The sequence below is a fragment of the Salvelinus namaycush genome, chromosome 22 (genome assembly GCF_016432855.1).
Source record: "Salvelinus namaycush isolate Seneca chromosome 22, SaNama_1.0, whole genome shotgun sequence".
NCBI lineage: Eukaryota > Metazoa > Chordata > Actinopteri > Salmoniformes > Salmonidae > Salvelinus > Salvelinus namaycush.
In genome coordinates, this window is record NC_052328.1 from 11,549,896 (window position 1) to 11,564,342 (window position 14,447).

The following is a 14,447-nucleotide window of genomic DNA, read 5'->3' on the forward strand; positions in this document are numbered from 1 at the left end:
GCTACTTTATTAACCGGCTGATAAAGTGTGAGGGAGAGGAGGTAGAGAGAGGTGACGCGCTAGTAGGGGCCCTGCTGTGTGTGTACAATACTGTGAGTGTGAGCGAGTGACACAGGGAACAAGGAGGGAGGGAGAGACTAGAACCAACCAAGCCGACTCGCGCTATAGTAGACTAATAGTTTCCATAGCTAGGTTATTTATTATTCAACATGATTACATAGTACCTGTACCTTTCTTGACTGCATCAAATCGAGGAAAGCTAGCTAGGCTAATTGAGGCTGCATGCGCTTTCTCGTCCTACAGTTACAAATAACAACTTCATTCAGAATATAAAGTAGCAGCCTACTTGTTGGTTCTCGGTCGTTGAAGCCTATCCTTCTCCTTTAACTTTTAATTCCATAATTGAATTCCATCTTCCATTGGTTAGATATCTCCTACCTTTTGCCCCACACGGAGGCTCTGTGATGGTAGACTATTGCCACTTTGATGACTTATGATTGATTGGCCAGCAACAACAAGCTACACGCGCCACTCTCATGAAAAGCTATGAGCGGCAGCATAAATTATACAATCTCTCTTTCTCTACTGCAGCAGTCGCGTTTGGATCTATATGGGTCCTTCCGGACAAGTCAGTTAAAATTACACATACCCGAGACCCGTGACCATCATATCAGATCCGACCCAGACCCGTGGAATTATTTAGAATTCTGGATCCACTCGGGTCCCGGATTGGGTCTCCGGTATTCGGGTACAGGTGGATTTGTGAAGACCTCTACCACTCAGGCCAGTGTTTAGAATACGGCTTTAAAAACAGTATCACGCATACAACCACACACACCCCCGTCACACTTTTCCCTGGCATGGACCATATGCTGTAAAGCACAAAGGGTGCAAAATGAAACATGTATTACCCTGCTTGTCATTAATGAGTATTTTACAGTATTCATTTGGAGTGGGTCCTAGTCAACGGCTCCACCTTTAATTTCATGCTGCTCAAGTAGAGAAATGACCAGGACAAAGGGAGGAAGATTGATGCCTGGGCCAGCCCCTGCCATCCACCTGCTCTTTCCACTAACCACAGAAAGGAGGCGCTATCGAACACATCCACACGTCCTCCAACTTGGATCTCCCTCACACAGGGAGTGGTGGCGTGGTGCGGTGCGGTGAGAGGCCGCTAGCCTAATGAAATCTGCCCATGTAGCGGCCAGATAAACTCCAATTAAAACAGGCACAAGCTATGTCACGGGGACAGTAGATCAAGTCAGCAATTAACCTCCCCGCTGGCCTCCATCAATCCTTAAATTGGAGCGACCGGCCAGGAGAGCACAATCTCTTCAGATATTAAATTTACATTCTATTAAGTTTAATTAGGATACATTTTAAATATACTGAGAGTCCAGGCACGGAGCCCTGGGGCTGTCACTGAGCCTCTGTGATTCACTGCCACTGGTCCCTGGGGTTCCGGGATGTCCCATCATGCACCTCTTCTTCAGTCTCGGTCCGGGCCGTCTCAGCACACACAGGTGGTTAATCAGCTCCTAATGCCTTCTCTCACACATACAACTTTCTGACATGCACATCATAGTAAGTTTAGGTATTTCCCCAAATCAGGTAAACAGGTACAAGTGAACCATTCCAATCAACAGAATACACTGGTTCCCTTCTGCACTGTCCCAATGCCCTATCCACCCATCGAGTGCTTGGGCAGCCTCACTCCTCCACTTGCACTTCTCTCTGGCTGGGCTCACCTCTCCTGTCCTGGTGATACAGTCAGAGCAGGAAAAAGGGACCGGGGACTGGTCCATGACACTGGGAAGACCACCTCCAGGGAGCTCAACCCCAGCATTAGTCTCCACTTGGCTGTGTCCTTTGTCCCCTGGTGAAAGGCCCAGTGAATGAGGGTCAATTGAAGCCAATTCCCTCTGTCGGACACAATTAACGGGGAGCCCAGTTGGGAGGGGGGCTGGCCACAGCCTCTGGTTACTGATCCTGCAGCACAAGCATGCCAGGAATCCGCCACCTATGTCCAACCCTGGGACAATGGGGCATAGGACATTGGGCCTAGTGTGTAGACCACCACACATGGATCCACAGGGCATGATGGGTTAAGGGGAGGGGCTGGTGGCTGGTGGCTATTTGCATTGCAGTGGGTGTCCATGATGACACTCAGAGAGAAAAAGTGTAGCTGTAGTGTTCAAGCAACTAGAGAAATACATGTATTAAATGCTCCTTGTTTTTGCCCACATATAATATGGGACAGTTCTTACCTTTCTGCATTAAAGAAGTGGAGAGGTAATTGTGCCTAATGTGTGTTACAGAGCGAGAGAAACAGAGAGAGTAGCCCGCCATCTGAATCAATCTCCAGATAAGCAGGCCCAATTGATCCACCAGGTCCAATCTAAATGAAAGCATCGTTCCAATGTGCACTAATTGTCCAGCTGACATTAATTGTCATTACAGGGTTGACATATCTCCTGGCTGGGAGTTATAGAGCCACATGAAGGCTACAATCATATGTTTACTGGTGACGTCACAGCGTCCCTCCACAACCACATACAGTACAGGTCACCATTAAATCAGACTGGTGAGCTCTGCGCTGGACGGTTTTATATGAGTAGAATGCTGCCTCTAACGGGCCGAGCCCCTTGGATGATGTCATCAGCCTTTGGTGTTGTCCCGTTAAAGGGTGAGTATGAGGACCTCTTTGGAAGGAGTAAAGGGAAGGAGAGGGGTGTGTGTGAGAGGAGAGAAAGTGTGTGTTTGTGTGTGAGAATAGAGCGGTGGTAGAAGGGGCTTCATGGCCCACAGATCTGACTTCCTGAGGTACTCTCTGGACTAAAGAGCCCCACCCCCTGTGGCGGCACCACCCCTTCACGCAGGGAAAATCAATCAGGAACACTGTGTGTGTGTGTGTGTGTGTGTGTGTGTGTGTGTGTGTGTGTGTGTGTGTGTGTGTGTGTGTGTGTGTGTGTGTGTGTGTATGTGTGTGTGGTGGGGACATTGAAGGTGCATGAGAAAGGAGTTGGGCGGAGGGGAGTAGGCAGAGACGGACACAAACCGGTGCTAGCCTTACACATCCCTGGAAAAGGGGTCATGACCCCTAGTACACTTAAACAGCATTTCAGTGGCAGAGACACAGAGAGGGGGACTACTTACCTACCACAGAGCAAAGGGGGGAGGAGGAAGGAGGGGGTGTCTGATCTAGATTAGTCACGGGGGATAAATATGGTGACGTACTGGGATGATATTCTTTCTGACGGTTATATTTCTATGATCACCCAGTTTGGGTTAGAAACGTTGTACTATTAAACACTTTGGCAGCATTATACCAGGATTTACTTTTTGTTCTACATTATTTCTCTCTAATCTAGCACAATTTGGATTTTCTATAGTCATAATAACCCAATGTCTCAGCGGTAGCTGGAATATGAAACTAATGGCCACCATATGATATGTTTGTATATAATGATCACAGTCATGCTAACCACTTCATATTCCTCAATCGAGGTAACCTAGATGTTGGGGCGAGTGTCTTTGATTCAAAATGGTCTCAATGTTCTCTGATTATTCTTCCGGCATATGCTCTACCCTCTTAGGCTGTGGCTGCTGTGCACTTGGGACCTTAGCTTACTGTATTGAGTGATTCCTCACGAAACCAGGACAAAGAAAAAATTATCATGATTTTGTGGATTTTCACAAAATTGAATCCATAGAATGGTCCTTTGGAAGGAGGATTGTTGGCATATACAATGAGTATCCAAAACATTAAGAACACATGCTCTTTCCATGACAGACTGACCAGGTGAATCCAGGTGAAAGCTATGATCCCTTATTGATGTCACTTGTTAAATCCACTTCAATCAGTGTAGATGAAGGGAAGGAGACAGGTTAAGGAATGATTTCTAAGCCTTGAGACAATTGAGACATGGATGGTGTATGTGTGCCATTCAGAGGCTGAATCAGCAAGACAACAGATTTAAGTGCCTTTGAACGGGCTATGATAGTAGGCGCCAGGAGCACTGGCTTGTGTCAAGAACTGCAATGGTGCTGGGTTTCACACGCTCAACAGTTTCCCGTGTGTATCAAAAATGGTCCACCACCCAAAGGACATCCAGCCAACTTAAGTCAACATGGACCAGAATCCCTGTGGAATGCTTTCGACACCTTGTAGATTCCATGTCCTGATGATTTTAGTGCAACTCAATTTTAGGAAGGTGTTCCTAATGTTTGTAATACTCAGTGTATGTGACATAAGTATGTTGAAGCATAATTGGGAAATAATTGATGAAAGTTGGCATATTTATGACATTTTAGCCTTACCCAGGCCTCCTTTAAGACTCCATGTTTCATTTGTAGGTGCTACAAAATATTACTTTTCACCACTTGCTCTGTAATGAGTAGTATTTTGATTTCAAATATGATTATTTTTACATAAATGTATGAATATAGAAAAAACGAAATGTTTGATTTGGCAAATGTTTCCATATATTGTTTAACATAATATACTCCACGCGGATATACAAGTTCCAGTGGCATCTTTGCTACTTTTAGAGTTATGATCAAATTTGCAAGCATTACTGAGTGAATGTGAAAATGGATTCAAAATGGTCACCCTCTGTTGGTAATTTGCAGGATGTGCAATGCTACAGGAGAGCTGTGATTTGTTACATTGCCTACTATACCAATTTTTCTGTATAAAATGGGCCATAACTTTAAAACTAGCAGAGATCCCACGCTGGAACTTTGATATGCCCGTAGAGTATATTATGTTAAACAATATATATATAGAAAATTGCCAAATCTAAATCTGTGATTTTTTAATATTCCTGTTTATATTATTCAATATTCATAAATTAGTGCAGACAAAAATAGTGACTAAAATATTAGTCAAACACCTATTTTCCAGTGGCAAATTGAAGAGACTATAACTGTCTAAATAGACAGAAAAAAAATATTTTTCATTTCAGTTTACTAAAACGAGACAAAATTTTCCCTGTGACTAAAATCTGACTAAGTGACTGGACAAGAGTTTTTGGAAAGATTGATAAACACAATTAATATTAGCAGCACAGATTCGCAGCGTAGTTCAATTCAGGATGAGTCACACTAGGCAAACACAGCCTACATACAGTATTCTGATGAGCTGTGGGGCAGCAAGCAATGAGCTGGTGAGCTGCGGGGGAACAAGCGATGAGCGTGGGCAGACAGGCAGCCACCGCTCCGCCTCCGATTATACACATCGCGCAGGTGACTCTGTTGCTTCACATTAGCTAACCAGTCACCACCAGCCTTCTAGTTAGCTACCCTTTCTTTACCTGGTTAAGAAACACAAGCTGCTTTGTGAAAATAAAAACAATAGCAGCATTGACTAATAGGAAAACATGTTTTTCTCTCCCATAAGTAGGCTATAGAAAAGTAGGCTGTCTTTGAAATGTAGTCTCGCTCAACCCTCCCACTTTTCCCACTGCATTTCATATACAGGTTCTGTAGCCTACGTAGCCAAGTCTTCCTCTTTTCTTCAGAGAACACGGCTTGATTCTAGTTCAAAAGACATGATCTATAATACTGGCGCTAAGTTTTTTTCTCTTTCTATCGTGCATTGGTGGGACGCATTTCATATTCATAAAGCATATCGCGGGCCGTTCTAAAACTAGGGTACTGTCGGACCGGACCGTTAACCATTTGTTTAGGCTGCACCTTGTTCAGTCATGTTACCTCATTAGTCAGCTACAGCTAACAACCTGGATGCAGGATGCAATGTTTTGGAATATTAAGATAGCATATTTCTATGTAGAACAAACATGTCTCTTTGACATGTAGAATAATGAATAACGTCGGCTCTATTTATGGAATTTCTATCTCCAACATTCAAGATCGTTTTTTTAACTGAACGTGGCTCTAGTAACATATAACCAGTAGCCTATATGCAAACATTTTGTGGCACAGAAAGTAAGGAAAAGGGATAGCAAACAATTTATTGACTCGAGCACTGGGACTCGGAATTCAGCCATAGGGACTGGTGACTCGACCATGGACTTGGGACTCGAGCACAGAGGACTTGGGACTCGATTCGGACTCGAAGTTTAGTAACTCGACTACATCACTGGGCGAAACAGTCATTAGCTCCCGTTCTACTTTTGGACATCAATGTGGCTGCGGCATCTGTGGAACGTTGATAACAATGGCAATGACGTGACCGAGTGATGGAGGTGCAACCCATACTAATTTGCCAATACTTTGCAGCAGCATCTGGTCATTCTGCTACTACTCTCTCATTATTCAAATGACAAAAATGTGATTGAGGCAATGATATTGTAGTCAAAATTACTAAGAATAGACTAAATAAAAAAAAAAGTGCCAAAATGTACACGTTTATTTTTTATTATTGAAATCAAAATACTACTCATATTACAGAGCAGGCGGAAAAAGCTTAATTTGACACCAATTCTTGCTTTGTAGCACTTACAGATGAAACATTATGGAGACTTAAAGGAGGCCTTGGTTAGCCAAAATGTTATAAATATGCCAACTTTGATGATCAATTATGCGTTTAGATACAAATGTCAAATGTCAACAATCCTTTTTCCAAAGGGCCATTCTATGAATGAACATCTCCCAAATCAGGTAAAAATTTTGTCCTGGTTTCGTGATGTGATCACTATTATCTCCAAAGCATAATATTCTCACATGATCAGCAGCTCTAATGTGCCCTAAATACGGCTGTGGAATTCAATGTACCGCCAAAAGACTAGACTACGCAATATATCAATGTGATAAGATACAGTAGAAAACATCATATGGTCACACACGCAACAACCCAGCAGCTGAACACAGCAGCGTGAAACAACATGCTCATTTAATGTTTGCCTACGAGGAATAGCACATGACCTCTGCGTTCAATTAAGTATTCTATTCAATTCCTCCCCTAGTGTTTCGATGGTTAAACTACACTCCCCGTTCAAAAGGCCCTTCTCACTTTACCTCACAGGATGAAGTATTTCCTGAATCATTTGAGCAAAAGCCCTCCATTCAACAACCGCCCACCCCCTCCTCCCCACTCCTCTTCCCCTTCCCTTTTGAGACATAGGGTCTTCTCCCAAATGAACAATCCCCACGACTTGAACAGAGCCACTGATTTGAGGTGCCATTGTGTGGTGGGAGCAGGGTTCGCCCCACAAGTGGCTAGTCTCTCTCTTATCATGGAGCTCCACTGTCTGTGTGGAACTTTATGGCTTGTTATCCTACAGCCCCCCAATCTCCTGATGAGGATTGCTGAATGACTACACTGACTCTAATGTGGCGTCATTTGCACCAAGAGAAAGGGAGGGAGAGAGGAAGGAAGAGAGAGAGAAAGTGAAGGGGGACGGCAAGATAACATAATGGACTTGGAGGGTTGGTTGGCAAAGACAGCTGGGCCAACGACAGTGGAGGGGTGAAAATGAGCGATAACTGTGATGGCTCTTGTCCCCCACAAACCCTAGAAAACTGTGCACACACACACACACACAGAGAGATCAGCAACACCTATCCATGTCAAGGTGCATGTGCCAAATCACATATAGTGTAGACACTAACTGATGTGTTCGCAACACATGCATCAATGTGCTTACCTCGATAACCTGCCTTGTATCCAACCTGAAGTTGAAGTCCCCAAAGACAAAATATGGCACCTTCTCAAACCGCTGGTCAGTGATCCTGAAAAACATGAAAAGTATTTGTCATTAAAAGTGAATTGATCTAAGTGGAGTTGTATACTGTTGATGGGACTCTCTGCTGGGCCTCAGTGTTTGGTTTCCTCAGGGCATTTTATTTATGAGGTGCACACCACCACCTGGTGGTACCAACACTTGCAAGACGTTTGCACCCCTGTGAATAACAATATTCAACATGACAACAACAAAAAAGCAGTTAACGTGAATAGGTTTGTGTAGATTGGGGCTTTTCAAATATTTTTATTCAAATCAAATCACATTTGTCACATGTGCAGGTGTAGACCTTACCGTGAAATGCTTACTAACAAGCCCTTAACTAACAATGCAGTTCAAGAAATAGAGTTAAGAAAATATTTACAAAATAAATTAAAGTAAAAACGTTTATTAAAAGTAACACAAAATTCCAATACCAATACCGAGGCTATATACAGGGGGTACCGAGTTAATGTGCAGGGGTATCACAATCAAACTGTGCAAGTTTCAAATTCCAATGAACAAAAATATAAACACAACATGTAAAGTGCTGGTCCCGTGTGTAATGAGCTGAAATAAAATATCCCAGAAATTGTCCATATGCACAAAAAACGTATCTCTCTCAAATGTTGTGCACAAAAGTGTTTACATTTCTGTTAGTGAGAATGTTATCCTTTGTCAAGATAATCCATCCACCTGACAGGTTAGGCATATCAAGAAGCTGATTAAACAGCATGACCATTACACAGGTGCACCTTGCGCTGGGGACAATAAAAGGCCACTCTAAAATGTGCAGTTTTGTCACACAACACAATGCCACAGATCTCTCATGTTTTGACGGAGCGTGCAATTGTACGTCCAACCCGCCCCACAACCGCAGACCACGTGTAACCATGCCAGCCCAGGACCTCCACATCCGGCTTCTTCACCTGTGGGATCGTCAGAGAGAGAGAGGGCGGGGGAGGGGTGCATAGGAGTATTTCTGTCTGTAATAAAGCTCTTTTGTGGGGAAAAACAAATTCTGATTGTGGGTGGGCCTTTGCCCTCCCAGGCCCACCCATGGCTGTGCCCCTGCCCAGTCACGTGAAATCCATAGATTAGGGCCTAATGAATTTATTTAAAATTGACTGATTTCCTTATATTAACTGTAACTCAGTAAACTCTTTGAAATTGCTGCATGTTGCATTTATAATTTTGGTTCAGTATATGTTCTAGATTGTGATTGAGTTGATTTGAACATGCTATTCCAAATGGCGTATGACGAGATTTGACTGAGTGTGCTTGTAGGGGCGTCATACACCCATTATTTGGGTGACAGATAGGGGGATGTGCTGAAGCCACCATGCCTGAAAAAATATTTTGCAAGCAATGTAAATGCATGTATTAATGTCTACATTAGTTTTGCCACATTTATGCTATTACAAACACTTTAATACATACTTTTAAAGGATATTACACTTTTTACTAATGTTACTGTCCTCACTACAATTACTAAAATACTTACATGTAATTTTGTTCTTGAAACATTTAATTACCACTCCCAGTCTGTCTGCCGTATATTTTCTCTTTGCTCTCGTTTTCCTTATTAGGATGCCGGTGGGCGGAGCCGAGAGGGTCGTTAGCGACATGGGACACACCTGGGCCCGGGTGTGTCCCAGGATAAATACACCACTTCCCCATTCATGGAGGAGACTCTCTCCATGCAGACACCTTTATAGATTTTGTTGTGGTATTTTTGTGGCCTTTTGTTTGAATGCTTTGGCACCTTTCAACACCCTGCATATCACATGTATGCATGCAAAACACTCACACTACTGATTACACACACACAATTAACAATGGTATTTTGTTATGAACTTTGAGCCGGTTCGTGACAATACAAAGCATCAGCAATCCCGTGCCTTCAGAAAGTATTCCACATTTTGTTACAACCTGAATTCAAAATGTCTCACCCATCTACACACAATACCCAAGTATTGAAAAATGAATATCCAATTTACGTAAGTATTCAAACCCCTGAGACAGTCCAACATTTGTGTTTTTCTGGGTAAGTCTAAGAGCTTTGCTAATAGCTAGACAGCCATTTCCATGTAGACAGATTTAAGCCAAAACTAACTAGGCCACTCGGGAACATTCAACGTCTTGGTAACTCCAGTGCATATTTGAGTGCCTGTTGAAAAGCAGACTACCAGGTCTTAGCTCTGTTCTGTTTCTTTGTATACTGAAAAGCATACACATAACATGAAGCAGCCACCACTATGCTTGAAGATGTTGTCCCAAACATGTTTTGGAATATATTCAATTCTGTACAGGCTTCCTTTTCACTCTGTCAAATAGGTTAGTGTTGTATTCTCCTATCACTGCCCTTCAACTCACCATTTTCCTCATGGTGAAATCCAGGAAAGACGCCTGTATCATTGTAATTAACATCTTCCTCGTGCTCAAAGGGATATTCAATAGCTGCCCTTTTTTGCATTGGAAAACCTCCCTGGTCGAATCTGTGTTTAAAATTTACTGCTCGACTGAGGGACCTTAGAGATAATTGTACATACAAAAGTATGTGGACACCCCTTTAGAATCTGCTACACCCGTTGCTGATAGGTGTATAAAATTGAGCACACATCCTTAACGAAGAGCTCAGTGACTTTCAACATGGCAACGTCATAGGATGCCACAGTTCACCGGGGCAGTTATTGTGAAGTGGAAACGTCTAGGCTCAGCCGCGAAGTGGTAGGCCACACAAGCTCACAGAACGTGATAACCGAGTGCTGAAGCGCATAAAAATCATCTGTCCTCGGCAGCAACACTCACTACCGAGTTCCAAACTGCCTCTGGAAGCTTCATGAAATGGGTTTCCATGGCCAAGCAGCCGCACACAAGCCTAAGGTCACCATGTGCAATCCCAAGCGTCAGCTGGAGTGGTGTAAAGGTCGCCGCCATTGGCAGACTAGAGCAGTGGAAACGCATTCTGATGAATTCACGCTTCACCATCTGACAGTCCGACGGACAAATCCGGGTTCGGCGGATGCCAGGAGAGTGCTCCCTGCCCCAATGCATAGTGCCAACTGTAAAGTTTGGAGGAGGAATAATGGTCTGGGGTGGTTTTTCATGGTTTGGGCTAGGCCCCTTAGCTCCAGTGAAAGGAAATCTTAATGCTATGACATTCTAGACGGTACTGAGCTTCCAACTTTATGGCAACAGTTTGGGTAAGGCCCTTTCCTGTTTCAGCCTGACGATGCCCCGTGCACAAAGCAAGGTCCATACAGAAAGGGTATGTCAAGATCGGTGTGGAAGAACTTGACTGGTCTGCACAGAACCCTGACCTCAACCCCATCAAACACATTTGTCTCTATCCTGCACTAACATGTCTAAGATATGACATCGCAGTAACATGGGATCATAACACACATGATATTATCATATGGTGCCAGGTAGCTTAGCGGTTAAAAGCATTGGGCCAGTAACTAAAAGGTCGCTGGTTCGAATCCCAGAGCCGGCAAGGTGAAAAAATCTTCCCTTCTGCCCTTGAGCATGGCAGTTAACCCCCAACAGCTGCTCCCCTGGGCACTGATGACGTGGTCGTTGATTAAGGCAGCCTCCGGCACCTCTCTAATTCAGAGAGGTTGGGTTAAATGTTGAATGCATTCAGTTGTGCAACGGACTAGGTATTCCCTCTCTCAGATTGCATGTAAAACTAAGTATTTATCTGCATAACTATTGAGCTGTCTGTATCCTCCTGACTGGTGGTTTGTTTTTTTAAATAAACTAAATGTGCTTCTCTGCTAAAATCTGGGTAAAAGATTGAAAGGAATGTGAGTCTTATTCAGTACATTTAGTAATTGCTTGTATTTCTAAAGACCTGCAAACTTGCCAGCAGGCATGCCAGCTAAGATAGTTTGACAAGCTACTCTAACTTGATTGATAGCCTGAAGTGGCTTGGTGCTAGTTATGTGACTGGGCGATCGGGAACCTATCTAGCTGGCTAGCTAAAGCCAACTTCATAAAATTGCTAGGTGGCTAGAATTACAGAGAATCATAACATCTCGATTTGATTTATTCATCAAGAAGGATAGGCTCCATAGCTTGATCAAATGTCAATTTACAAGCATACCTTTTGCGAGTCCTTCCCATCACCGGCAGCTAAACTCAAATTAAACACCGTCACTCTCTCTCTGCTCTGCACCACTTACTAGGGAGAATTGGGGGGAAGAGTACTCTTTGCCTGGTCCAGTCAGTGTGGCCCATCCGCAAAATACCACTGACAGATATTTTTATAAATAATTATGAAAAAACATTTAGTCATTCATTTAACATCTGACAAATTAAAAAACAGGAGAAATCTGAGGGGGCATGTGCCCTTGTGCCCCCTATGGGCATGATCTCCTTTCTATGGGAAGCTGCTATACTTTGCATGGGATTTGTGCAGTCATGAACTCGGTCCCAATATCCACACTTGCATACTACTTAGTATGTGGTGATGTAATGACCATATGTAACGGAGTTAAGAATATGTCGTAAGCTTGAATGTCAGGGATGGAGCCATCCAATCGGTACCTTTTGGGTGGCTCAACATGTTGGAACGTTGTCAAGGAGGGCGGTCATGTGTATGCGAAGCAGATGATCACTGGTTTGAGCACAGTATGGGGCAGTCGGACAGTGGAGGAAGCTAAGCTGTTAACAGTACAGTTACACATTGTTCCTGTACCCAAGAATGCAAAAGTAACTGAACTATATGACTATCGCCTCGTAGCACTAGCTTCGGTCATCATGAAGTGCTTTGAGAGTCTAGTCAACGTTCCTATCATCGCCATCTTACCTGTCACCCTAGACCCACTTCATTGACCTGGCCAAGGCTTTCCACTCTGTCAATCACCGTATTCTTATCGTCAGACTCAATAAATGACTGCCTCTCCTGGTTCACAAATACTTCTCAGAGTTCAGTGTGTCAAATCGGAGGGCCTGTTGTCCGGACCTCTGGCAATCTCTATGGGGGTACCACAGGGTTCAATTCTCGGGCCGACTCTTCTCTGTGTATATCAACGATGTCGCTCTTGCTGCTGGTGATTCCCTGATCCACCTCTACGCAGACACCATTCTGTATACATCTGGCCCTTCTTTAGACACTGTGTTAATTAACCTCCAAACGAGTTTCAACTGCTCTAACTAAACGCTAGTAAAACTAAATGCATGCTTTTCAACCGATCGCTGCCCGCACCCGCCCGACTAGCATCACTACCCTGGACGGTTCTGACTTAGAATATGTGTCAAGTACAAATACCTAGGTGTCTGGCTAGACTGTAAACTCTCCTTCCAGAATCACATTAAGCAACTACAATCCAAAATTAAATCTAGAATCGGCTTCCTAATTCACAACAAAACCTCCTTCACTCACGCTGCCAAACATACCCTTGTAAAACTACAAAATAGCCTCGCACACTCTACTCAGCAAACTTGATGCAGTCTATCACAGTGCCATCCGGTTTGTCACCAACGCCCCACCCACCACTGCGACATGTATGCTCTCGTCGACTGGCCCTCGCTACATATTCGTAGCCAGACCAACTGGCTCCAGGTCATTTATAAGTCTTTGCTAGGTAAAGCTCCACCTTATCTCAGCTCACTGGTCACCATAACACCCACCCGTAGCAGCGCTCCAGCAGGTATATCTCACTGGTCATCCCCAAAGCCAACACCTACTTTGGCCGCCTTTCCTTCCAGTTCTCTGCTGCCAATGACTGGAACGAATTGCAAAAATTGCTGAAGTTGGAGACATATCTCTCTCACTAACTTTAAGCATCAGCTATCTGAGCAGCTTACCGATCGCTGCAGCTGTACACAGCCCATCTGTGAATAGCCCATCCAACTACCTACCTCATCCCCATATTGTTTTAATTACTTTTTTGCTCACCGGTATTTCTACTTGCACATCATCTGTACATCTATCACTCCAGTGTCAATTTGCTAAACTGTAATTACTTCGCTTCTATTGCCTTACCTCCTCACGCCATTTGCACATACTGTATATAGACTTTTTCTATTGTGTTATTGACTATACGTTTGTTTATTCCATGTGTAACTCTGTCTTGTTGTTTGTGTCGCACTGCTTTGCTTTATCTTTGCCAGGTCGCAGTTGTAAATTAGAACTTGATCTCAACTGGCCTACCTGGTTAAATAAAGGTGAAATAAAACAAATTCAATATGCTTACCTCCCCAATAGGTCCACAGACGATGCAATCGCCATCACACTGCCCTATCCCATCTGGACAAAAGGAATACCTATGTAATTATGCTGTTCATTGACTATAGCTGAGCATTCAACACCATAGTACCCTCCAAGCTCGAGGCCCTGGGTCTGAACCCTGCCCTGTGTAATTGTGTCCTGGACTTCCTGACGGGCCGCACCCAGGTGGTGAAGGTAGGAAACAACATCACCGGCCTCCTGAGTGGCGCAGTGGTCTAAGGCACTGCATAGCAGTGCTAGCGGTGCCACTAGAGATTCTGGGTTTGAGTCCAGGCTCTGTCGCAACCGGCAGCGACCGGGAGACCCATAGGGCAGCGCACAATTGGCCCAGCATCGTCCGGGTTAGGGGAGGGTTTGGCCGGCAGGGTTGTCCTTGTCCCATCGTGCACTAGCGACTCCTGTGGGGGGGTCGGGCTCAGCGCACACGCTGACATGGTCGCCAGGTGTATGGTGTTTCCTCCAACACAATGGTGCGGTTGGCTTCTGGGTTAAGTGGGCATTGTGTCAAGAAGCAGTGCGGC

General features: G+C 44.2%; 1 protein-coding gene across 2 annotated transcripts in view; it reads right to left on the reverse strand.

The window, feature by feature from the left end:
* Positions 1-14,447, reverse strand: part of LOC120017547 (inositol polyphosphate-5-phosphatase A-like) — a 264,969-nt gene that overhangs the window by 71,318 nt on the left and 179,204 nt on the right. For both annotated transcript variants that reach the window (XM_038960386.1, XM_038960385.1), the window contains exon 9: positions 7,611-7,695. In XM_038960386.1, coding sequence (XP_038816314.1) covers positions 7,611-7,695 — 85 coding nt within the window. The remainder of the gene's footprint in view (positions 1-7,610; positions 7,696-14,447) is intronic.